This window comes from Gavialis gangeticus, unplaced genomic scaffold (genome assembly GCF_001723915.1).
Source record: "Gavialis gangeticus isolate Ggan-Ray unplaced genomic scaffold, GavGan_comp1, whole genome shotgun sequence".
Classification (NCBI taxonomy): Eukaryota; Metazoa; Chordata; order Crocodylia; family Gavialidae; genus Gavialis; species Gavialis gangeticus.
The window spans coordinates 139115327-139140620 of NW_017729022.1; the positions used below are offsets into that span (position 1 = coordinate 139115327).

At 43.2% G+C, this 25294-nt stretch overlaps 1 protein-coding gene across 1 annotated transcript in view; it reads left to right on the forward strand.

Annotated features, from left to right (window-relative positions):
- SPTLC3 (serine palmitoyltransferase long chain base subunit 3) overlaps nucleotides 1-25294 on the forward strand; it is a 174066-nt gene that overhangs the window by 102023 nt on the left and 46749 nt on the right. The window contains exons 7-8 of the mRNA XM_019516242.1: nucleotides 12014-12119; nucleotides 20745-20964. Of these exons, the coding sequence (XP_019371787.1) occupies nucleotides 12014-12119; nucleotides 20745-20964 (326 nt within the window). The remainder of the gene's footprint in view (nucleotides 1-12013; nucleotides 12120-20744; nucleotides 20965-25294) is intronic.

The following is a 25294-nucleotide window of genomic DNA, read 5'->3' on the forward strand; positions in this document are numbered from 1 at the left end:
TTTGGGGTAGTCTAAATACAGAGTTTCATGAACGCTTTGTGCTGCTAAGAATGGATGGGAGTTTCAGTGGTCTTCCAGTTCCACTTGTAAATGCAGCTGAAGGAATGTTAGAGTCACTGAAGAGCCTATGCATAAAAGGATGCATCCAGATATGTGCATGCATGGTTTGCGGCACCTCAAAGCTGTTTGAGGTGCTGCAAACTGCATGTGGCCTATATGCACCCATTTGCCATGCTGCTAATCTGCAGTGCAGCACCGAAAGTTGACACTGGGAGATCCTGGTATCAAAAAAAATGCCACAAGAAAAGCGGTGCATGTGGCAGCAGTGTGCAACCCAGAAACAAAGCCTGGCTGTCAAGAGCCATGCTCTGGCTACTGGCCAGGCTTGGTGTGGCCAGATCAGCACTGGTACTGCACCAACAGACCCCCAGGAAGCCAGGTAAGGCTGCTGGGACAGCCAGGAAAGGTGCTAGAGCCAGCATCCCCTACCCAACCTGTAATAATTTGGCACACACCAGAGTGTGCATGTAGGGGCATGCCCTCGGGCACAAATCAGTGGCACAAATATGTGCCACTACTATTTATGCCACAGGAAACGTGTGCCCCTGCACATGCGTGCTCCTCTGGACACACCCCAAAAGTCCTGATTTGCTTCAGTTGACTTTCACTGTAAATAGAAGTAAGCTTATTTCTCAACTATGTCTGTGCTGCCAACATTGCTATGACTGCAGCTCACACAGACCTAACCAAGGTAGCGTGGAGCTCAGCTTTTCTGTTGATAAGAGATATTTGATATAAAGGCTACAGTTTCCCCTTTTATTTTGTGCCAGTTCCATGGCACTCATACCATAAGAAGTGAAAGCTTGTACCACTGGAACTTTCATCCTGTTTGTCTGTTTCAGAGCCTTGTTAGACCTTATGCTGTTAGCTGAACAATTGTTAATAGTCTTAGTATTGTTTGGCTTAGTGGAGTAATCACATAGTAAGGTGAGAAACCTGCTCTGACTGTTCTTCACCTGCACAACTGTGACTTGGCACTAGAGGCTTGGTAAGCAGGAGGCAGGACTAGGAGCAGGACCTGCTCACTACTCCAGCTGGGTAGAGAAAAGACCCACCATCATGTCAATTTCACCGACACCAAAAAGACCCGGGAAAGCAGCTTCCCTGTGACTCTCTGTTCTCACTGAAACTGACACAGCAGCTCTGCACTGAGAACGGAGCTACTAGGCTTAAGCCCTGGCAGCCCTGCTCTCCACCAGAAAGCTCCAGGCCTGCAGCCCTGGAGTACGCTCACTCTGAGCTCTGAGGGACCCAATCCTTTTTTCTCCAGAGCTCAGGTGGCGCCTGCCCCCACTGGCAGGGCTCAGGGCAGACGGTGCCACCTGAGCTCCAAAGATAAAAGGATTGGGCACCTCAGAGCTCAGAGCATCCTGGGATACTGGAAGACTTCAACTTGGGCAGAATAGCTGTGGGAAGTGGTCACACAGTAATGGAACAAGAACAAAATTAGGTGGATTGCAGATAATCCTTCCCTGGAGTGTCCTACTCTAAAGATGAATCATGAGTGCTTTAAGCCACTTGAAAGGTATCAACATGCAGCCCGTCCGTGGGTTAAGTGCTCCAGAAGCAGACTAAACTTACTGTGTAACAAGGCCGTTAGTCTTCCTTTCCCAGCCTCAGCAAGCATCAAAGGTGTCACATAACGGTAACAAGACCTAACGGTACAAGGTCTACACAGTGGTAATAGCATGTCCCGGCTGGGATATGCCAAAATGTGCCCTGACCGTCTGCTCCAAACTCAGAAGTACGTCAGTGAGGCCACCATGGTGTTTCCCTAATGGGTTGCTTTTAAGCACACCACTCTGAGGTCTCAAGAGGAGCTGGCTGCAAGTTCCAGGCTCACTGGTGCATTTCCAAGTTTGGAGCATGTGAGCAGGAGCAGGTGGGCAGGTCATGCTCCGGAAGTCCCTGCTGGGAAGATATCCCCAATAAGCCTTCCCTTCAAGCTTTTTGATCCCCAGTAACCATTTCAGCAGAAAGTGGGCCCACTTGGAAATACACTTTCATCTGATTTCTTCCCAGGCCATTCTAATTTTTGTCCATAGGCTGTATACACTTCTGGAAAAGCATAAAGTAGGAACAGAAAGCAGGATAGCAATGCACCTTACAGACAACTGTATCAGAGATGCACAAGCTTTCATAGGAACTGCAGAAGCAGTAGAAGCTGGGTAGACAAATAACCTAAGTAGCTTAAAGATTAGTTTTTAGATAGACACTTACTTGCCTAGGTGTTTTAGTCATGAAAGACTCTCCCCTGAGCAGGGAGTTGAACTAGATGAATTCCTGAGGTCCCCTCAAGCCTTACTTTTCTATTATTTTAAAATTGAGCAGAAAAAATTATGGATTTTATGACCTGGTTGTCTTCAGTAATTAAGGAAAGAACTCAGGGACCCAGAGGTCCCACCTAGTCTTATGTTCTAGAACCCCAAATGCAAGCATAGGCCTCAGTAAAAGTATTTAGTTTATATAGGAATCCCTCCTTGCATATACTTGCTTTCTGCATTCAGTGCCTGTTGACTTTTCCAATTTGGGGCTGAACTTGCACAGTAAGGACTAACCTATAAAACAACTCTGCCTCAGACGAGTGCGCTCTGCTGGAAGTTTAAAAACTGAGTATTATGCTTTAGTGACAGGTTAAGCAATCCTCTACTTATGTCACACACATAAAGGTGGCTGTTTATAGCAAGTCAGGCCCTGAGGGTGGCTGCAATTTTAGTTATTTGTTCATGCATACCTTTGCCCAAAGAACCCCAGTGACTACATATGTAAATTAAGCAGTAGTGACATTTTGCAATAATGTTGTGATCCTCACTTGGAAGATAAGCTACAGGTACTGAGAAGTAATATTATTTAAAAGCTTGTTTAAATCTCTGCATTGATAGTCCAACAAAGAACTGCCTGTTAATCATACTCAACTCCATTGTCTTGCGTTCTTAGTTTTAAGTAGTATAATACTACATTTTGTCTTATTGGGCAGTGATTGTAAGGGTGACTGAGTTGCGTATCGTGGGCAAGTGCTGTTCAGAACTCTGCACATAATGCAGCTCTGCCAGTGCACTATCCTTCATTGAGGTGTTTTATATTAATCCACAAGATTCTGGCAATTTCTTTAAAGGGATGCATCATAATGCATAATAAGTTTATACAGAATTGCAGTAGTTAAGTCTAAAAGGAGTTTTGGAATGGTATAAAACAGCATGCTTGAGTTGCAAGCTACTTTCCCAACTATTAGAGAGCAGGAGGTAACCTCCTGCAGAGGCAAATTACATTCACATCTGCTCCTCAGAAGCATCTGGTGCCAGCCATTGTCAGAAACAGGTCACTGGACTACATCGAAGAACCATGGTTTGATTCATCGTGGCAGTTCTTATTTCCCTGTGGCACATGCAGACCCTGTGTCAGAAAGGATTGTCACAGTAAGGTGTATGTCGCTTTCAGACATATCCTCGTTCAAGCAGGCAGCAGCTGCATTCTCCCTCTCTGACTTGAAAACGCATGTGCGATTTGCCAAACTTGAGCAGGGAGTTCTCCCAGTAAGTGCTCTTGAATTGGGCAAAAGCTATGCTTTTATTTGGGGTGGGAGAGGAAATTTTAGCCTTTTTTATTTGAAAAATAACCTCCCACTTACCAAACAAAAGGAATCAAAAAGGAGCATTAACAACAAAGACAGACACGAAAGCAGTGATTCTTGACCAGGGTGCTACATCCTGTTAACTGTGTAAGCACCTACATATGATTCACAAAACAAACTTCTTCAAATAAGAATCCAGAGGTTCAAAACATTTCTACCCTATTGTGGTCTTTCTGGCTGCCTATAGACATGCTGGTTCACATTCTAATTAGAATGCATCAGAGTAGACTGATTAATCAAGTCTGCTCTGCGTTCTAATTAGAATGCACCAGCATGACCTCGCCATCGCAATATTAAGCCCCCTGTGTTTTAAAATGGCTGCAGGGGCACTTTAACTGAAGCCCATCAAATTATCTTTAGTTAAAGCTCACCCATGGCTATTTTAAAACATGGGAGACTTCATACATGTGACTGTGAGCTGTTTTAATTAGACCAGCTGTCAGGGAACCACTTTAATTAAAAAGGCCCCTCCCCACCCAGAACACATGTATAGGCACCCTCTGAGTTCTTTGCAACAGAAGAATTGCTATATTATTTTTGAGCAGAGAGGTAATTAGTTGTGTTGGCCTGAAATCAGGCAGAAAGCAGAATAGAGTTGTATCTATAATAGTGTCTGATGAAGCAACTTGTTGCTTATGCATCTCTGATTTAATTAGTCTATATGGTGAAACTCTACCCTGCCTTTTATTATTTTACCATAGTCAAAAAACAAGTGATAGCTAAGAGCTGGCATGTCCGAGGGGTGCCTTAAACTTAAAAGTTTGAGAACCACTGCACTAGAACTTTTTATTCCCAGGGCAGAGAAGAGTAGCACATCAGGGGGAGAGAGAGAGAGAGAGAGAGAGACTCTCCATTGCAGGAGGAATAAAGCTTCAGGAGATGCACAACTCCACGGCTGCAACCCAGGGAATATCATATAGGTGGGTGAAAGCAGGGAGCAAAATGTCATTTCTCCCTTCAGCAGTCAGGGCTATTTTGGGAGTCCTCAAATTTATCAAGCTCCTACTTGTCAGAGCCTGCTCCAGATGATGTGAGGAGAAACTTGAAGGCACTATGGCTATGAGATGCCTGGTTTCCAAATTCAGTGTGTATAGGAAAAGGGAGATCATGAGAAAGAGAGGGGGAAATATAAATGGAATTACTTTGGGAAAAATGCATTTTACAATAAAAATGTGTGGTGTATATTTTATGAGAGAAAGTAAGTGGAAAAGGAAATTGAGAATTAGACAAAGCAGGGGGGAAGGAAGAGCATAGGGTAGTAGATATATTAAAAAAGTACCAAGTTTCAACTGACATTGTGTGTCAAGTTTCAGCTGATGCAGGTGTAAATAGAGGACAGTCTTGCCTATGCAGAAGCCTCCAGTAGTGCTCTGTGTCAAGCTTTCCATCGTAACCTGGACTTGCTTGCCAGATCACAAGCTCCCTCTAGAAAAAATACCCTGCAATGTTTATTATTATTTCTGTTGAAGTCATGCCCAAGGATCCTAAGGATCTTGTTAAACTAATTGTTGTAGAAGTAATTTATCCAGAACGTCTGCCTCCTCTGAGAGTTGACAGTCTAACACCCACGTGAGGCACAGCAAAGCTGGAGTAGGGGAGTTACAAGGCTGGAGCATTTTCATTCATTTGTTCAAGTAAAACTTCTGACAGCCTTTCCTCTGGACCTGGGGACTGCTTATTAATTACTAGCAGTGGGGATTCATGTAAGCAGCACTCAGAGAAGAGAGAATAGTTATGTGGTCCAGTAAGTGATGACTGCCTGCTTGGGCCCATGCTGTTCATCTCCTCCTCATCCTTTCGCTAGTGTTTTTCTAAACAGATCCATACATCCTGACAGTATTTCATGGATTAACAATTTAATAAAAGGAAGTCATTGGTACCTAGGGGTATGTCATCCACAGGGTATACAGATCTTACTATCTAGAAAGTGCCCTAGAAAATTATGCCCACCTCTGCTAATTTAAAGAGTTGCATGGTAACTACCTACAGTAACTACACTGCTCAAAGCAACAGTCTGTTGGCTTTGTCCTTTTCCCTCCCTCTTTCTTTGTCTCCATGTATATGTAGGGGTGTGATAGGACAACTTGAATTTCCAGTCTTACCCCCACCTCATAAATGTGAGCAGACTGCCTTGTCTCAGGATCAGTTCTGACATCAGTCCAGCTAAATGGAACGCATTGCTAAATCAAATTAATTTGTGTACTTTGAATGAGATTTTTCAAACAAAGCAAAGGTGCCCGACACTCCTTGGCTTTCAATGGGAAATGGTGCCCAAACTTCCCTTTGTGCCTTTGAAAATCCCATCCCCCACTTTTTTGTTCTGTCATGCTGAGTTTGTATAGCCCCTCTTGCACTACAGTTCTTTTACTTCAGAAATGCTAATGTTATGGGGCAATAGCAATGTCAGTTGAAGGTAAGTGTTAAACAATTTGGTTTGCTTGGACAAATGATAAGACAGACTGGACAGTAACTTCCCACTCACAATATATGAAAGCACTACAGGCACTCAGCTCTTTTGGTAGTGTTACAAGTGAGCACTGTGAATTAGTTTAAACAATTAATTTAAATGCATCAAGAACTTGTAGTTACTTGATTGCCATTTAGAGGACAACTGTGCCATCTTCACTGCATTGCTGATGGCAAAAGAGCAGTTACAGCTTCAGAACTCAGGTGAGCAACTGCTTCCATAATTTGAAACTAAGAATTATTGGATTTGTCGGCACTCTAAGTGGCAAATCTGGGATTCTCTATATTGGTACTTGTAGCAGGGCACTTTGGAGTACCTACCACTTTAAGGGGAGAAGCTGCCTGAGAGGCAGCTTCCAGGAGGCCTGGGGGCTGGTTTCAGGCTCACCTAACCCCAAGACAGCAGGGCTGGGGCTAGATAAGCCCAGTACCTGAGCCCTGCTGGAGCCTGGCTCAAGGCCTATAGCAAATTCCCCAGCCCAGTGAAGGAGCTGAGTGGTGATAAAGGGAATAGAGCCTACTAGCCCTGAGAAGGGAGCTGAGTGGGGCACAGAGGGTTCCCTAGCCTGAAGAGTGACAGCAGGAGGGACTAGGGGTCTGAGGACCCAAAGATACAGGGCAGAGAAGAACCTAGAGGGTCTGAGAGTCCCAAGAGGGGCTAAGGGAAGCAAACAATGGAAGTTGTAACACCTGCGAGGCTTGGGTCATGGTGTAGGGGAGGAAAGAAGCCACACAATTTGCCCCTCAGGCTATAGATGCCCTCCAGAAGCACCGCGAGGCCAAAAGGGCCTATTTAGCACAGAGGTTGAGTAAGACTAGTATGGTCCAGGAGAGACCTGTTGAGGAGTTGATTGGACTCAGGCTCTCTCTCTAAGGCCTGCTGGCAGCATCCCTTACTTAACCTCGATAACAACAAGGCATGGCAGACAAGCAATTAAGGGAGGGCAACCGTAGAGACAGAGCCAGGCAGGAGTCATACAACCACCAAAGGTCATCGTGGCCATTTCTATGACTTGAATCTGTGACAGTACTCAAGACCTAAAAAAGTAAAAATGACAATTTTGCTGCATTCGAATGCAATTCAGAGGACATTCTATTCTTCACAATTCCACTGTGCCACAGAGCAAGGTACCATAGAAATTTGCTGTGCTGCAAAGTAGAGGAGCAGGGGTTGGTCATGTTGGAGACACAATAGTATATAGGAAAATAGGACTATCAGTTTTACACTGAACCACCAAGTAAAGTCCCCTGGGCTCACAGGCACTTGTTAAACAACAGAATCACCAAAATTGCCACTCCCGGCCACAGCTACAAGGGCCAATATCTGAAATATCAGTAATACCTTATAATATGCCACAGATTAGGAGCAAAGGAGGAAAATATATCCCTAGTATCCTGCCACTGAAATAACAGGAACCTTATTTGTCAAAATATCTTCAGAAGGTCCTAGGAAAAGGACTATGCCCCATGCTCCAGAAGAAACAAAAAACCTAAACAGCCTATGCCAATCTGATCAAGAGTTATACTTCTTCCTGACCTAAAATGTGTTGTTCAGTGCTGTAGTTAGGGTAAGTCAGTGGACAGACAGTGTATAGTGGAACACACACAACTGCATGAGGGAAGAGGGCAGGTCTCTTCCCTTAATAGCTGTGGCAGTAGATGTGTTTGTATGTGCAGGTGCCCCAGGCCATACGTGGCCTATACAAATGAGATGAGGAATAATAGGACAGCTTCTTAGTAACCATAGTGACACCAACCTCCTGGAGTATAAATTTGTAGTCCTGCCTTGTCTAATCGTTTCTGGTAAAAGGAAAGTGACAATTATTAAAGCAGCTCCTTTCCTCAAGGCTCACAAACGAGAAAGCTTGGGTACTGAGTAATCTTTTTTTCCTCCTCTTTTCCTGTACCAACATTGAGTCAATTTGTTTCATGGACCTCTTGCTCTTTCTGTTAAAGTGCCTGGTAAAATAGCTCACCTCCATATACAGGGCAGCAAATACCATTGTTGATTATCTTGAGGCAACCCACTGAGATCTCTAGTAGTGTCTGTAAGTTTCTAATGGTACAGCAACCATCAGAAATCTATTTATCTGAATAAACAAGACCCTAGTTATGGACCAGGACCTTTTTGTGATAGGTGCTCTACAAATACAAAATGATACGATCTGACCCCAAAGAACTTTGAATGGAAGTATAAGAAAAGAGACAACAGGTGGAAGCAAAGAAACAGACAGATGGGGGTGTGCAAACAAACAATGAGGCTTTCTATGTCAGCATGGTACCCCCAAGTCCTCTTGAACATCCTGTCATTCCTTTTCCCTTATGAGAAACCATTTTTACCTGAACAGATCATGTTTGCATGTACGTAACAGGAGTTCACGAGGAAGGAGTTCACTTTTCACTAAGGGACACTGAGTGATATGTTTAATGGGAGTTGAAAAATACAAGATGTAGACAGACTGCTCATTTGTTCTGCATAGTTTGAAAGATTTCCATCGATTTGGTAGATATTAGGACTGAAAGGGACCTCGTGAGATCATCTGGTCCAGCCCCCTACCCAAAGGGCGGAAAGTCAGCTGGGGTCAGATGACCCCAGCAAGATAATCATCCAAATGCATCTTGAGCGTGTCCAGAGTAGGTGCTTGCATAATGTTGGTCTAGACCAGGGGTGTCAAACTTCTCTATTCCTACAAGCCACGTAAGTGACCCCACAGGCAAGCCCCACACACCAGATGCAGTACATGTCCAGAACCAGCCATTCTACGACAGCTCTGCACCTAGCACTGGCTCCAGTGCGTAACCACTCCACGCCAGATCCAGCACACATCCCAGAGTGGTCAGAGCATACACTGCCTGGGGCACAGCCCCAGAGCAACTGGAGTGGACACCACATGCTGCATGGTCCTGGAACAGCTGCTCTAAAACAGCACTACCTGCAGCTTCCACTCTGGCTGCTCTGGCACCACACTACACACAGTGCTCACTCCAGCATGCATCCACTCCAGGCTCACGCATGTCCTGGAGCAGGCACAACAGTACATGTCCCAGAGTGGCTGGTGCAGGACCATGCCAACACAGTGCCCACTCCAGCCACTCTAGGGCCACACTGCAGGTGGTGCATGGACCCAGCACTGGATCCAGCATGGAGCGGATGCACACTGGAATGCATAGCCAACACATAGTGGGGGCACGTGCCCCTCCCCCCCCCCGAGATTGGCTGGTGCCAAAGCTGCCGCCAGCTTCTGCGGGCAGTTGCCATATCCCCACCCCCCACCCCGCCTTGCCGTCGATGTGGCTGCCGGCTGCTGCAGGTGGTCCCCGCTCGCCACTGCCAACAGTGTGGACAGTGATTGCAGGTGGTCCCTGCTCAATGCTGCCTGCCATGGTGCCCCCCAGTGGCAAGAGGCACCAGTTGTTCATGCTGGAATGGGCACTGTGTACAGTGTGGTCACAGAGCAGGTCCTGCATGTGACACTTGGGGCCATCCAGCACACCTCACATGCTGCCTGTGGGTCCACTCAAAAACCATGCACAGCACTGGGAACAAATGATAGTTCCACAGGCTGAATCTGGCCCTCAGGCTGGATCTTTGACACCCCTCTTCTAGACTGAGGCGCATCAAGTGGGAGGATTGTATTTTATGGATTAGAATCAGATGGCTGAATGTTACAATAATTGCTTAAGCTCTAGGATAGAATAATGCAAAAACATTGCCAACAGCTTTAGAAGGCTCTCATTGCCAGCTTCTAGCAATTGACCTAAGGTACTCTCCCAAGCACAGTGATTCATGTTTTAGTTTTTTCTTGGCTGTATACAAATACTTGCCCAGTCAGAGATCTCTAGTCTACTGCCCGACAGTCTCCAGTAGTACACTACTGCCATCCACTGCTTTTATTGTGATAGTCACTGAATTCTAAAGCAGTTAAAATTACAATAGTGCCGTGGGGCCTGGCACATTCCAGAATTCATGGTAAACATCCAAGATAAACATGAGGATGTGTCCTGTGGCTTTCAGATCTGGCTTTGCATTTCAAACACCTCACATTCAGAAGTATTTGGATCAACTAGTCATGAGAGATAAGGGCAACCTATAAAATTCAGACCAGGTGCAGTTTCATGCTTTGAAATCTATTCCCTCTCCCAAATATGGAAGGGATCTGCCCCAGAAATTTGGACTTATATCTACCCACAGTATAGGGTAGGGATAGCAGCAAAGGTGTAGCTGCACCCCACATAAAGCAACAACAATTACAGAGACCCCACTGCACTAGGGGTGGGGGGTGGAATTTGGCCCTTCCCTTCTATATCAACTTGTTGCAGCTTCTGGCAGCAGCTGAGAAAGCAAAATGGACAAAGCAAAATGCCATGTCAGGTGCTGTTTCAAGGCATTCTGGAATGTGTGTTTTCAGATCCCTGCAATGTACAAGAAGCATTTGCCTCTGAGAAGTTTCATTCAAGTCTGAATATCAGAACATTGATCAGATTTCAGCCAAATCTCTATTAAAAGCCAAATTGGGCAACAGCCTTAATGCTTCCGTTTTCTTTTTCTTCTGTACTTCAGTGCCATTCCACTTTTATTAAAGTTATCTCATTAGCATCATTATCCATAACCAACCCCTGAGAAGGCAGCAATGTTGCTAACACTGCTCAAGGCTTCTTTACATTAAACCTCATCAAAACATTGTCTTTTGACTCAAAAAGTGTACCCCAGTTTGTGTATTTCTCTCTCTTGCACTCACTTACTCACATACCCTTTCTTTCTTGAAAATGACAAGATTCCTCTTCATGTCACTGTGCTGTGCTTCATAGGTTAAAATTCAAGAGTTTGCTGATGAAACACATGTTATTCATGAGCAACTGATGATGCTGGGAACTGACCCAAAGCCACTTAACTCAAGTAGGCTTAACAAGCCTCACCTCTGATTTCAAGAAAAATGTAAAGTTCTCTGGCTTTTGTGTATGTTGATCATAACAAAAGGCCCTTTTGTTTTTTCTGTTTGGTTACTAGTGAAATATTTAATTTTAACACCTTGGTTAAACATGGCCTGGAACAGTTACAACTGAACACTTCTTCATACATTTATCTTTACTATCATCTGTTTCAGATCTTAACTTTAGGTTCCGTAGGTTTCAAATCTTAACTTTTTTAGGACAAGTGTATTGCCATGATGGTAACTTTTGTGTCTTACAATTCTGTACTTGAAAAGGGAAGGTGCTGGTGGCAGAAGCAGAATGCATATAAATTGTATTCTTTCTTGTCCTTCCTGTTTCTGTGCGGTAAGCAGAGAACATAGACTCAGATTCTGAGACAGAGTAAGTCAGTGAATATCCAGCCAGCCAGGGTGCCAGCTGCCCTCATGGGGGGAAATTCTCAAGAGCACTTGGGAAAGTAGACATGTCTCACGGGCTTTCAGAGGAATTCTCGTTTTTAAATGCCCTATGCTCTTCTGAAAATCTTCTGCGAAGCACACCAGGCAAAAGCCTCCAGAAGCTGTGAATTTCAGCAATCCAGTTAATTATAGGCAATACAAAATCAGCAGGTACCCAAAGTGTATCCATTTTACTTTTAAATACAGATACAACTAGTTTCTAATGCTTGAAGAAAAGGTTTTTTCCCTCAGATAAGATGCACTATTGCAAAAAACTCTTGTAGCATCTCTGAGTTCAAAATTCAGGCAACTTAAATCTATTATCGAGGCTGTGATTTTTTAAAAAGAAAGTTTACAATCAGGAGGCATGTCATAAATGTTAACAATTTCTTATGAAAAAAAATAGTGGCCAGGGAAAAAGTAAATGATTGCTTTTAAAAATCCTTTTGTTTAATGCTTCTTTCCTTTCTTTTCTTTTTAAATAAAGATATGCAGAGCCTCGAGAAGCTCCTGAGGGATGCAGTAGTATATGGGCAGCCTCAAAGCCACAGAGCCTGGAGAAAAATCCTTATCCTTGTAGAGGGCATTTACAGGTCTGTAGACATTTTAGAAATGAACACTCCATTGTAATTTAGTAGGCCTACGTAATTAAACAGGAACTGGGGTTGACTTTGAAATACAGAGGGGTTTTTTTCATTGCCTCATGTCATAGTAGGATCTTAAGTGGCCTTGCTAAAGTTGTTGGTGTTTATTATTCAGGGGAATCAGATAATAACAGTTTCAGCTTTTGACGCTTTATATAAAAAATGCATAGGTCAGTCTGAGCCTTGGTGTAAGTGAAGCAACTCCAGTCTGGTCCCCTACATGTAGTTTTGAATATTGGTTTGTACTCCTCATTTCTCTGAGGAAAAGGGGATTGACATATAAATACAAAGGGCAAATCTTCAGCTGGTGCAAATTATCATAGCTCCGCTAAAGTCAATAGAGCTATGACAGTTTATACTAGCTGAGGATCTTCTGCAGAGTGATTAAAGAGACCAGCTCTCTAGACTGCTACATCAAAAGAAGATATTGGCCTTGCTATTGTATGAATTCTGCATGCCAGCTTTATAGGCAGAAAGCAGAATGCAAACACACAGAGAGAAGTCAGCCTTGGTGAAACCAACCCATCTCCACTTGGTGTCACTGTCCAGTGGAGTGGCATCTGGGCTTGGGTATAAACTGACATTAAAGGAATTATCAGCAGTTGTTCTAGTGCTCACATATAAGCAGACAGTGCATAATAAAGGTAATTTCAGGAGTTTGTCTAGGATTATCTGTTAATGATACCTTGTAGTTATGTGGCATTGTATTATACAGCATTCCTCATCCTGCAGGATGCCAAAATGGTTTGCAAGTCAGCATTAAGCACTACACAATACAGATCAATTTACCCATCACTGAGATGCACCAACTTTGGGCAGCAGTGCGATAAATTATGATATTTAATAAGTCCTGCTAGCTACCTTTTTCATTATGATGCCTTTACTGTTCGTGTATTGTCATAACTTCCTGGTCATCAGCATTTTCTCTTTTGGTGTATCGTGGCAGCTGCTGCAGAGAACAAATGAGCCCTTATCTAAACACCTGTCATTCAGGACTGAAACAGTTTAGCAGCAGATCAGCTGATCCAAAGCAGGCTGAACATCTCCTTTCAGCCAGAATAAACAGACCAAAACTGCAAATAAACATAGCTTGGCCCAACTAAAGGAAAGCAAAGTTCTAAGGACTTTTGATCATGCAGAAATTAAGGGGACCACCAACATTTTACTGACAAATACTCCGTTCAGTCACATGGCCTACAAAAAAAACCTGCAGCTGCTGTGATTTAGTCAGTTTTAAATCCTGTGTTTCATATGTCGACAATAGTGGAAAGTGACAGCAAATCTGAGACACAGACATGCTGGTTAGGCATAACAGTTGCACAAACTCATGTCAGTTTGTTTTGGCATTTGCAACTTAATCAATTTTGCATTTACAAGACACTGAGCTTAAATTTCATTAAATCTCCTGTTGTTTTTCCAGGAGAATTTTTCAAGTGGACAATAGCAGAAGAGCCATCTTTCTCATTGCTTAGCAAATGACATCATGTAAAATTTTAATTTGTAAGGTCCTAGTATTTTAGATGAGGATTGTCAGTGTACCTTAGGGAATTATGCAAGGGGCAGGGATTTTTTGGGGTGATATCTTTTATTGGATCAACTGTATAGTTGGGATAGAGTTAGAAAAGCTTTCAAATACAAGACCTGAAGAATGTCTTGTCTTGCATTCAAAGGCTTGTCTAACTCTATCCCAGTTACACAGTTGGTCCAGTAAACGATATCACCCAAAAATTCTTTGCTTCTGCATTATTCCTGGATCATCATAGCTACATCAGTCTAACATTAGCATAATGTGAAAGATATCAAAGTCTGTCACTTAAAATAGAAAATCCACAAACTAAAGGAATTAAACACCCAACAGCCATGCACTTGCAATATGAATTCATTGGATAATAGGATCATAGGGCTGAAGGGACCTCATGTGGTCATCTAGTGCAGCTCCCTGCTCAAGGCAGGATCATCCCAGGCAAGTATCTGTCAAATCTGCTCTTGAAAATTTCCAGGGATAATGATTCCACAACTTCTCTGGGTAGCCTTTTCCAATGCTTGACCACTCTCATAGTCAGAAAGTTTCTCCTTATTTCCAATCTAAATTTCCTTTGATGCAGTTTGAAGCTACTGCTCCTAGTCCTGTTCCCTACAGCCACAGAAAAAAGGTTACCTCCATCTTCTTTATAATTGCCCTTCAGGTATTTGAAGGCTATCATCAAATTCCCCTCAGTTTTCTTTTCTCCAGACTAAAGAGTTCAAGCTCTTTCAGCCTTTCCTCAGAAGCCATGCTTTCCATGTTCTAATCATTTTTGTTGTTCTCCGCTAGATATCTTTCTTGAAGCAGGCAGTCAAAAAAGAAGGGTGCCTCACTCCAATTGCATTAAAAAGTTCAATCTCATCCTAGCACCTCAAAATTGATTATTTCCATTCAAGTGAAAGCCATAAAATAAGAAACTAATACAAAAACTTAACTCCTTTTTACTACCTTAAAAGAAGCTGGTACACACATTAACTAGTTTTTAAATCAGCTTTATGCATTCGAATGATGTGAGCAAATCAGAACTCAAAGCTCCTACTTCAGATTGCAAATCAGTTCTATCGTGGGCTGAAGGAAAACTCTCATTATACTGCCACTGTATTTTATTATTGCATTACTGGCTATACTCAATATCTACCTGTCCTTGAAGCACTGCATAGTCATTGTTGCTTGCACAGATTAGCAAATCAAACAAACCAAACAAGCATACAGCTAACAACATTTTAAATGCAAAGAAAAGGTAAGGAAAGACATACTAGAATTGCCTCCTTTTACACTTTGCTTGAGCTGTTTCCTCTCATCCTGATTCTTTCCTTTCTTGAGATATGGTTTTTGCAATACGATTTTCCAGCACCCATGCTGGCTAGCATTAGTTCTTTTCAAGTTTTGCCAGTGGTACATTCACATGTATCCATAGTGTAGAAGAAGAGGAGAAATATTACCAGATCCTTTTTGCTAAGGTCATATAATGTCTTTTTTAATGGGTTTCTAAAGAAATGGATCTTCAAGATGACTAGTATATAGAACTGAAATTATTTGGTCAAAATAAAGCATCTTGATTTGCAAGTTTGGTTTGGCAACTTCTTCCACAGATACTTTTTCCATGGATTCAGGAGAAACTTAAAACTTTCCATTATTGTTTTAACATTGTTACATATGACACCATGGTCTTCTCGTGGTGAGACTGATGTTAAAAGCCAAATTCTTCTTTCGGTTTCATTCAAGCAATCCCTTGGGCTATGGTATGGGTATGTTAAAGAGTTCTCCTTCACTACATTGTGCATGAACCCAAGCTTACCATCTGGCAGAACTTGAAAAGAACTATTACTAGCCAACATGGAAGTTAAAAAAACTCAGGCGGGTGTTTCCAAACCAAAGCCTGCCTAAGTGCAAGCAGAAATTTGCCCCTAAACTTGTGAAGGATCCAAGCTACATGTCAATTAAACAGTGAGGAAAGTGTCCATTTATATATGTATGCATGTATTTAACATCTGAAAAAGGAAAATGCAGCAAAGATAAATGTAACTATTAGTGAAAGCTGGCTTTTAACTTGTATTAGCCTGAGAGTAAATGGATTCCACATTCGTTCCAAATACAGAAAGACCACATGACTTTCAGTCCCCAGTACAAAAAGCATGACCAAGTTTTGGCAGCGTCCATGGTGCAAATTAAACTGACTTGCTAAATCAGATCTCTATTATTTAAATTCTAGCTAATGTTTTCCTTGGCATCTACCATTTTCAGTTCAGATCAACCAGTTACTGCTTTCTCAATCAGTTTCTGGTACATGCATGCTTCCTTGTAACACTTGCTTTCCTGTTAGACGAGCCAAAGTCCAGGGCAATAGTTAAAGGGCAACATGGAGTGCTCAAAAAGATTATTTTTTCCTATTTTTTTTTCTATTTTCATTTTAATTTGATTTTGAGCATGTTTCCATACAAGCCAGCGGGTGGCTCTCTGAACATTTGGATTCCATCCAGGGCATTTGCACGTATACTTGAAATTTTGGGGGATTCAGTGCCAGTACCCTAGGCAATCTATTGGGACAATTTTTTTATTTCCTGCTATTATGTGATTGGACCGAGGGATTGGAAAACAGGCAATGTTTTAAGTGTCTGGCCACAGACCAGCAAAAAGGGTTAATCAATCAGTGGCTGTTTCCTAACGGTTCAACGTATGGTATTTCATTTGACTTTTTAAACTATTGCTGTAAACCACAAAATAGAGACGGTTGTGTCAAGTCTCCTAAACACCACCATGTGCAAAGTTTACCAAAGAAAATAATGTTAAAAGCAAAGACTAAGATTTATTGTGTATATTTTGGAAGTAAGAGATTGACATGAATATAAAGTATGCATCTTGTGAAAGATCAGATCAGGAATGGGGCCAAAGGGTTTTGCTTATAAGGAAAGATTTATTTGCAGTTTGAAGAGCATAGGATAAGTTCTCAAAGAGTAGAGGACTGGTAATAGATTTTTTTATCTATCAGAGTTGTATTATGTAATTATGAAAGAGAAAATGGTGGGCTAAATATTAAAATCAGTCATTCTGTTATGAATGATGCTGTGGAAAATGCCTCATTCTACTTCAGGGGTGGGCAAAATGCAGCCCTCAGGCCGGATGCGGCCCACCAGGCCATTCTGTCCAGCCCGTGGGGCCCCTAAAAAGTTCAGAAAATTAATATTTATCTGCCCCGGTTGCCTGTCGTGTGGCCCTCAACGGCTTGCCAAAACTCAGTAAGTGGCCCTCCGCCCAAAATAATTGCCCACCCCTATTCTACTTGATTATATGGTTAGAAGGCCAGCTCCCTGAGATATTTATTTTTAAACTCAGCAGCCTCTAAAGAATAAGCCAGCAAAGATGGTGAGGAGGACTAGGTAACCCATGGGAACATGTCTTTCCTTTCCAAAGTGCTGATCAAAAACCATAAGGGTTTAAGGGAAGAATCCGTGGACCTTGAGAGGATTTGGATTAGGCCCAAAACTCTGTAGTCAGTACATCCTTGTACCATACCTTGTCAGGGGACATTTTACAGCTCCGTGACTACATAACCTGGTTAACACTTCAATAACATTGCAGAGTAGATAACATTGTCAGTAATGGGATTAGCACCTTGTATTGTAAAGGAAAAGTTATCCCAAGCATAAACAGAACAGGTTTTGAACTGTTGTAATAGGTTCAATGTTGTAAATAGGTCAGTTTTGTGCCACAGCTTCACTCTGTGATGGGACTCTGAAGAAGAGCGAGAGGATACCATATGAGAAAAACCACTTCAGAAATTATAAGGTGAAAGAACAGTGCAGATCTCAGCTAGAGCAGAGCTGAACTCAGTTGGCCTGGACGCAATAATGCAGAAGTAACATAGCTCTGTGACAAAGCCTGTTTCCTGTTTCACTCATGTAGATGACAGGCCCTCATCTTTTAATAGCATATTTTATTTTGGGGGCCTGATTATGGCAAGCACCCAGCCGTGGATGAATGGCGCACAAAATTATTGCCACAGCCTTTGTGCAGCCTATCTGAGGGCTTCTGCTGTTATAGTCTTTGATTTCCCCTGAAGCACACAGTGCAAAGGGAAGAAGGAGGAAGCAGGACTGTGGGTTCACTCACCCCATCCCATCACACTACAACGGGAGGACCAGGCCTATATCATCTACAGGCTGGTCTGCACAGGCCACGTGTATGCTCTGCTCCTCAAGGCAGGATTTGGCTCCCCAAGGCCCAGTTACTCCCCAGAATTCTCCTCATGTTCCCCATTTCTCCGAGATGGTTTAGACAGAGGTGATCCTGCCTTGAGCAGAGGATTAGATACATGATTTCCCAAGCATATATGTCTATAATTCTACTTTGGGCAGTGGAACTCTGTCCTACCTCTGAGGCCAGAGGATAAAGGTCATGGTTTATAAACTGATCCCTTCCCACAAAAAATGTTCAGACTTCGTCAGACCACTTCTTATAAACCTCCAGAGCTACAAAAGAGGCAAGCAGTTATGCAAGAACAACAGTACCAACATGAGATATATACATTTAGTTTCTTCGCAAGATCCCTGGTTTAAATTTAATCTCAATCAATGCTTACCAGAGAATTTCGCCTTCCTTTTGGGCTTCTCTGAGGCTCCGAGACAAAGTGAATTTGGTCTCAGTCCAGTTCTAACCGAACAGTTGTCTGCATCACAGACCCTCTTCCCCAGTCACTGAAAGTCAGCAGAGAGGCCAAGGAAGGAGTCAGCATAGGATATGAACTGACCTCTAGTCCCTAGAGGACTGAAGCGTGTTAGCCAGACAACATAGAAAAGCTTTCACGGAGGCTTCAGTATTGTATCCATTCTGTGGATCCCTCCCATGCTGTGAGTCCTTCTGAGATCAATGGGCCTTTTACTCTTCTGGTGGTTCTGTCCTCTGTTCCGGGTGTGAAAGGGTTAGGGTGGCCATCATAGAGGACAGGCCAGTTGTCCTCTGTCCTCTATTGATACAAAACCGGATCCCTTTATGTCCTCTGTATTTCTTCTTGAAAAGAAAAACAAAGGACATAAAGGCTTCAGCTTTTGTATCAGCAGAGGACAGAGTAGCAGAAAATGGGAATACTCTTTATGATGGCCGCCCTAGAAAGGGTCTACATGAAGTGACTACACTATCCTCATTACATTCTCTTAGAATTTAAAACTTTGTGGCCACTAGTAGAAGGATCTGGGTATAATTTCATGCTGATTTATACAGTAGAAGCTAAATTTTCTATTATTAATTTAAGATTGTAATCCATAAAGCTCTGAGGATGAACATCCTGTGTGCAGTGTTGTCTCCAAACAAGCCAAAACAATAACTTGGACAGACATGTAAGCTGCCCCCCATTTTTCTACATGGGCTAATAAATTTGATGATGTCAATTTAAATGTGAAAATACTAATGAGTACACTTATGGTCATTTTAGCTAAAACATCCCCGTAAAGTAGTATATCCATTGAATTTATTGTGCTCTCTGATATTAATAGGGGAGCAGTGGGCATATCAAGTATTGTTGAGATTTCCTTAAAGCCTTCCCAGGATGCCAGTTCTGATCATGAGAAAGATGGGAATTGGGAAACTTTTGATGATTTTTCTAAAAGCCTGCCTGCTGCTTTACCTCTCTGTCACACTCCCAGTTTCTGCCTCCTCACTTACTTAATGCAATGTCATGATGTCAGTGGAAAAATTCCATAGAAGCAACAGAAAATAGTTTTATATCAAAATAAATAACATGGCAAAGCTGTGCTGGCAGCACATACTTATTTGCATATTTGATCTGGGGACAAACTTTTTCAGGGAACTGTCTTAGAGTATTTACTTTGGCACATCTAAGCCAGGGACCTACCCTCAGAATACCTCGGAAATACATATCAAGCAAAAAGTGGCTAACCTGTAGCATGGATGTCACAAGTGGCATAGGCAGTCTCTATGCGTAGCATGCAGCAGATCAGGGAGGGGACAGGCAACACAGCGGCAGGTAGGGCAGGGAGCAGGAGGCAAAGCAGCAAATCAGTGAGGGAGCACAGGGGAGAAAACAGAAAGCGGAGCAGCAGATCACACAGGGGAAGGGAATTAGAACAGCACTGGGAGAAGAGGCAGCCAAATGCCTGCCAAAAAGGTTGGCCTCCACTGCATTAGCACTTTACCCTCCTCCCTCCCACCCCACCCAGTCCAGCTAGTTTAAGAGCCCAAAGTTAATTCACTTTGCTGATAACTGAGTACATGTGAAGATAGCTGGTGACAAGCTTCCTCAGTCATCTCACGCAGGTTTTCAAGACATCAAGAGTGTTTACTGCAGTTATACAGATAATTTATGTTCCTCAGATTAAAATGGATTTCTTACTTGTCTCCTCAGGGTTCATCTTACAGTGTAAATCTTCAAGTCCACCTAACCTATTGATGTAGCTACCACAAGTGTTATTTTGGTCCTCTTCATGTGCCACTAATGTATGAACACAGACTATTTAATTTCCTTCAGTTATTGGTGGGAGGGACATAACACACATAATAGGATCCTTTCCTGTCATATATTATCTGACACATCTCCAGAAAGGCACAAAGTAGGAGCAGATAGGACAAGCAATGGTGGAAGTTGCATTTATACCTCCCAGGTTCTACCAGCTCCAAGGGCCAGGGCTGTTCTAAGATATGGCAGCTACCTGAGAACTAGCTTGGGGCTCTTCTGAAGAGCAGAAAAAAAGTGTTCCTGTCCTGAGCTCTTATCTTTGCTCGCCCTATGCTTCTCCTTCAACTCAGAGCTGATTCTCCCAGGACTTATTACCTGAGAATGTTGCCAGAGAGGTGCTTAGGTACCAAAAGCAGGTACCAAAATATGGCCCAGAGTTGCAAAGATTTATGAATTGCTTTTTGGAATGTATTATTATATACTTGTCTGGGTAGCAGCCAGCGTGTATATTTGACTTCATATTTCTTTTGAGCTTTAAGCAGGCTATATTGCACGCACCTTGCACTCCATCATATATTTAAAGGGAGCAGCATATTAGGGCACCTGGGCATTATTCATTAGCAATTCTTTCATTCCCTAGCATGGAAGGTTCCATTGTGCGCTTGCCAGAAGTAGTTGCCTTGAAGAAAAAGTACAAAGCCTACCTCTACTTGGATGAAGCTCACAGCATCGGTGCTGTGGGACAGACGGGCCGAGGAGTTGTGGAATATTTTGGAATGGATCCTGATGATGTTGATGTATTGATGGGTACATTCACCAAAAGCTTTGGAGCAGCTGGTGGATACATAGCTGGCAGGAAGGTAACTCGAAAGGTTCTATTTTAACATCAAAAACATGACATCCATTTTGTATATTGCTGTCTGTCCCTATAAGTTGCCTTATGCTAGCACTCCTTAAAAGATCAAAGATAATATGTGGTCATATTCAAATGTTCTACAGTGTTGGGATGGGTAAAATAGTTGGCCTTTTTATTTATGCCTCATATTTACATTATATAATTTGTTTTATTACCAGTGCTTTTGTGCTGCCCAGGGCTCTTTATAATGTAGCTGTTTGTTGCTTTAGGAAGGATTTTCAGCAAGTTTTATTGCTAGCTAAATATGCTGCACTGCTCTGATTTTCATGCAGAGAGTTTATTATTTTATTTCATTTGTAGAAACAGCATCCTGAAAGTACAGGGTCCCTTGATAATAGAATTTCTAAATATTTGTGGAGTGTTTCATTCTCACTTTTGAGGTTGGTGGAGAAATTCTTTTGCCAAGGAAGTTTTGCAGTAGCAAACAATATGCACTCAATAGCCATCCAGAAAATTTCTTCTTGTTGATGACAAGAATCAGCAGCAAGTGCAGCTGTACATGTTGTAACTGGATAAAGAAAGCATGGTAAAAAGGCAAAAAGCAAGGTAAAAAGAAAGCATGAGCAGCACCATTGTGCTATTTGGTAGTTTTCCATTCTTTTCCTTCTGTTCAGGTTGAAGTTGTTAAACAGACTGCACTCCAGCCTCTGTTAACATGTAGATGCAGCTGCGCGTCTGTCTGTGTATACTATTAAACTTTTATATGAAGAATGGGGCGGCTCCCCTGAGGTTGTGAAATGGCATTATTTCACTGGTTTCTGTGAAACTATGAGTTGTCATACTGTCATTGGAATTAGTGGAGCTATGACACTCGGGATCTGTCTCAAGAGCTATAATGAGTTTGCTGTGGGTATAAATGCGGCTTGCAGCTGAACTGGCACAAAACTGTGGCAATTCATTTGATGCTGTTGTGGTTGTTCCTGCTTTACAGCACTGTAGAGGTTGTTCCTGCTTTATAACACTAAAAGCAGAGAATAGCCCCAATGTGTTTTAAGAAATGTGGATGCCTATCAAAAAAATCGTTTTGATAATTTAACCTTCACTGTCCACCTTATAAGACAAATTGTAGAGCTAAACCCAAATCACATTTTCTATACACATATCCTGAAAGTGCTTCAAAGTATCATCAGCGGTGTCCGGAAAAAAAAATAGCAATTTCATCCCTTTTGTCATAGTAATTCCTATATCCTGTTCTGTTCCCCATGCAGCCTCATTTTTTTACTTTTTAGTTAGATACAAAGCTAAGAGTGCTTTTTATACAAGAAAATGCCTGACATGAAAATATCGTTGTTCAGCTCCAGGTGAGTTGAGAATGTTAAGCTTTCTTCATTTACCACCTGTCCATTGATTCAATCAAGGGGCATCTTTACACGTGCTCTGGGGTGGTGGGGGGTTAATTAGAGCAGCTCTGAGAGTCACTCTAACGCTCCCACAGAGTCACATGTATTTAGTATCTTGCGCTTCAAAATGGAAGCAGGGGCACCTTAACTAAAGCTCGTTGGATGAGATTTTGTTAAAGCACCCTGCCGCCATTTTGAAGCACAGAGATGCTGAATACTCATGATGTGGAGGATGCTGGAGCATGCTAATTAGCACACATCACAGCAGACTTCCAGCACATATATAGGTGCCTGTTACTTAACTGCACACAGATTAAAACTGTATTGGAAAGAGTAAAAATATTTAGTCTACTTTCCTTAATGTGTATATCTGCTCATACTAGGCTTCAGAGCATCAGATGACAAAGAATTGCCTGCACTTCATATGGCAGATGTAAGACTGCTCTGTAATAACTTATAAATACTGTAGGGGATGTGGTTATTGGGATATTTACTAGAGGTGTACCAATATATTGGTGCCATATCGGATCAGCACTAATAAAAGGAAAATTAATGTTATCGCCTTTTAGCTTCTTTTAACTGGTGTAGCTGATAATGTACCAAAAACTATAATATGCCTTCTGGCTGAGGCCCCCAGACACCGCGTACATGCACACAGCTGCATGCATGCACCAGCCAGGAATGCAGCTGGGCACTATGGAGAGCAGCACCCTGCAGGTAGGTCTGGGGAGGAGAAGGTGAATTGGAGGCAGGGGGCAGATCAAGGCCCCCATGGGACCCTGGGCGAGCAGTTGAATGGGACCCTGGAGGAGCAGGATGGAGCCATGGGATGCTTGTCTATGGGATCAGCATCCTGGCGCTTAAAAATGTCAGTGGAGGCACTTGAACTAAAGCTCATTTAATGAGCTTTAGTTCAAGCGCTGCTGCCACCATTTTTAAGTGCCAGGTCACTTTTAACTGGAGCAGAGCTGAGTGGGGTAAGGTCGGAGGCAGGCTGCCTACTGTGCACTCATGGTTCTCCGCCCTGCTGCCTCTGCCTCAGGAGCTGTACACTGGCCATGCTCATCCCCTGCCCATCCAGCAGCTGGAGACACAGCTTGCTGCTGCCACTGCTGCTAGACAGGCAGCAGCTCCCAGGGCAAAGGCAGCAGGGTGAAGGACCCCAAGCCCACTGTGCACTAGCCACCCACAGCTCCATCCCACTCCCCCAGTGTGCCATTCACTGCCCTGCCCCTGTCCCACACCCTCCCTCACTGTGGGGGTCTCAGTCGGCCCCCACTCCATGCTCCTTCCTCTACACAGACTTACCAGCAGGATACTACTCTCCATGCTGCCCAGCTGCTTTCCTGTAAGTCAGTTATCAGATCAGTATTGGCCAATATTCCTGGTGAATAATTGGCTATTGGTTTCAGCCAAGAAAAAGTTTATCAGTACACACCTAATATTTACTATATGAATACATTTGTCTAGTTTTAATAGCAGGCTGTTAGAAAAAAAGAAACAGAAAGAGAAACAGTGGCTTAAGACAGCCACTCAACCACCAACGCCTCACAGACAATGCAAGATCCATTTGTTTGGTGTTCTACTTCTAAGCCCTTAATGAGGTCACCATCGTAGTTTTCTAGGGGGCATTTAGGGGCAGAGAATCCAAACTTGTGAATACACAAAAGCAAAACCCTGATTAGGTTTAAATGGACACACTCCCTCAAGCAGGAGGTAGAGAGACAGTGAAGGAAAACTGACTAAGTAAAGTCACAACGGGATCTGATGTGCAATCCTCACAGTCATGCTTGCTGCCATGTACATTATGCCTTATTGCAAGTGCAGGGTCCCAGGCTCCCCTTGCACCAGCAAGTAACAAACTCCTGTGGCTGGGAGCCCCATCAGCTGATCAGGCTATCGGCCATGAGGGTGCAACTGCAGCTGCAATCCTGGATCAGCTGATGGGGCTCCAAGTCATGGGAGCACAGGGTGCCATTCCCCTTTCTCTCCCTCCATGGCTGGGAGCCCCAGCCTGGCCACACAGTTAATTAATGACATGATAAAAAATGACCACAGTTATTACACATTTTTTTGTGTAATAACTTTGTGATTTATTCCTTGTTTTATCACACTATTAATTGCATTAGCATATGGCTTTAAGATGTGATTAACACATCTTAAGTGTAAAGTGTGTCAGGGGCCTAATACTTGGACTGCACAGGTTAGAAGTGACTGTGAAACTGAGGGCTTCTCAGAGTCTCTACCAAAGGATAGCAGGACTCTAAGAAGAATAGGGAGCAATCCTGGATCCAGAAGCAAAGTCCATCCCATCTCAGAGGAAAGGCAGCAAAAGGGTACAGCAGCGCCCTTGGCTCTCCAGGCAGACCTCCTACGTCTTAAAAGGAAGACCTATAAAGGATGGAGGACTGGAACCACCACCAAGGAGGAATACTCTGCTTTAGTCTGGACTTGCAGAGAGCAAACCAGGAAAGCCAAGGCTGAGATGGAACTCCAACTAGCTACAAATATCAAGGATAATAAAAAGTCCTTTTTTAGATATGAGGGGAGCCAGAGGAAAAGCAAGGGCAACGTTGGACCCCTGCTAAACCAGATGGGGCAACAGACAACTGACACCGAGGAAAAAGCGAACTTGTTAAATGGGTACTTTGCATCAGTTTTTCGTCAGCCCCATTGGAAGGTTCTGCCCACTATGGGTCAGGGAGGCCCGGGCAAGGGAGATTCCTTGCCCTCCATCGAAGATGACCTCGTGAAGGAACACCTCGACAGGCTGGATACCTTCAAGTCAGCCGGCCCTAATGGGTTACACCCAAGGACACCCAGGAAGCTGGCGAGCATCAAAGCTCAGCCCCTGGCACAGATCTTGGAGAGTTCTTGGTGCTCCGGTGAAGTGCCTGTGGCGGGTACAGAGATCCCACCTCAGGAACACAGCTG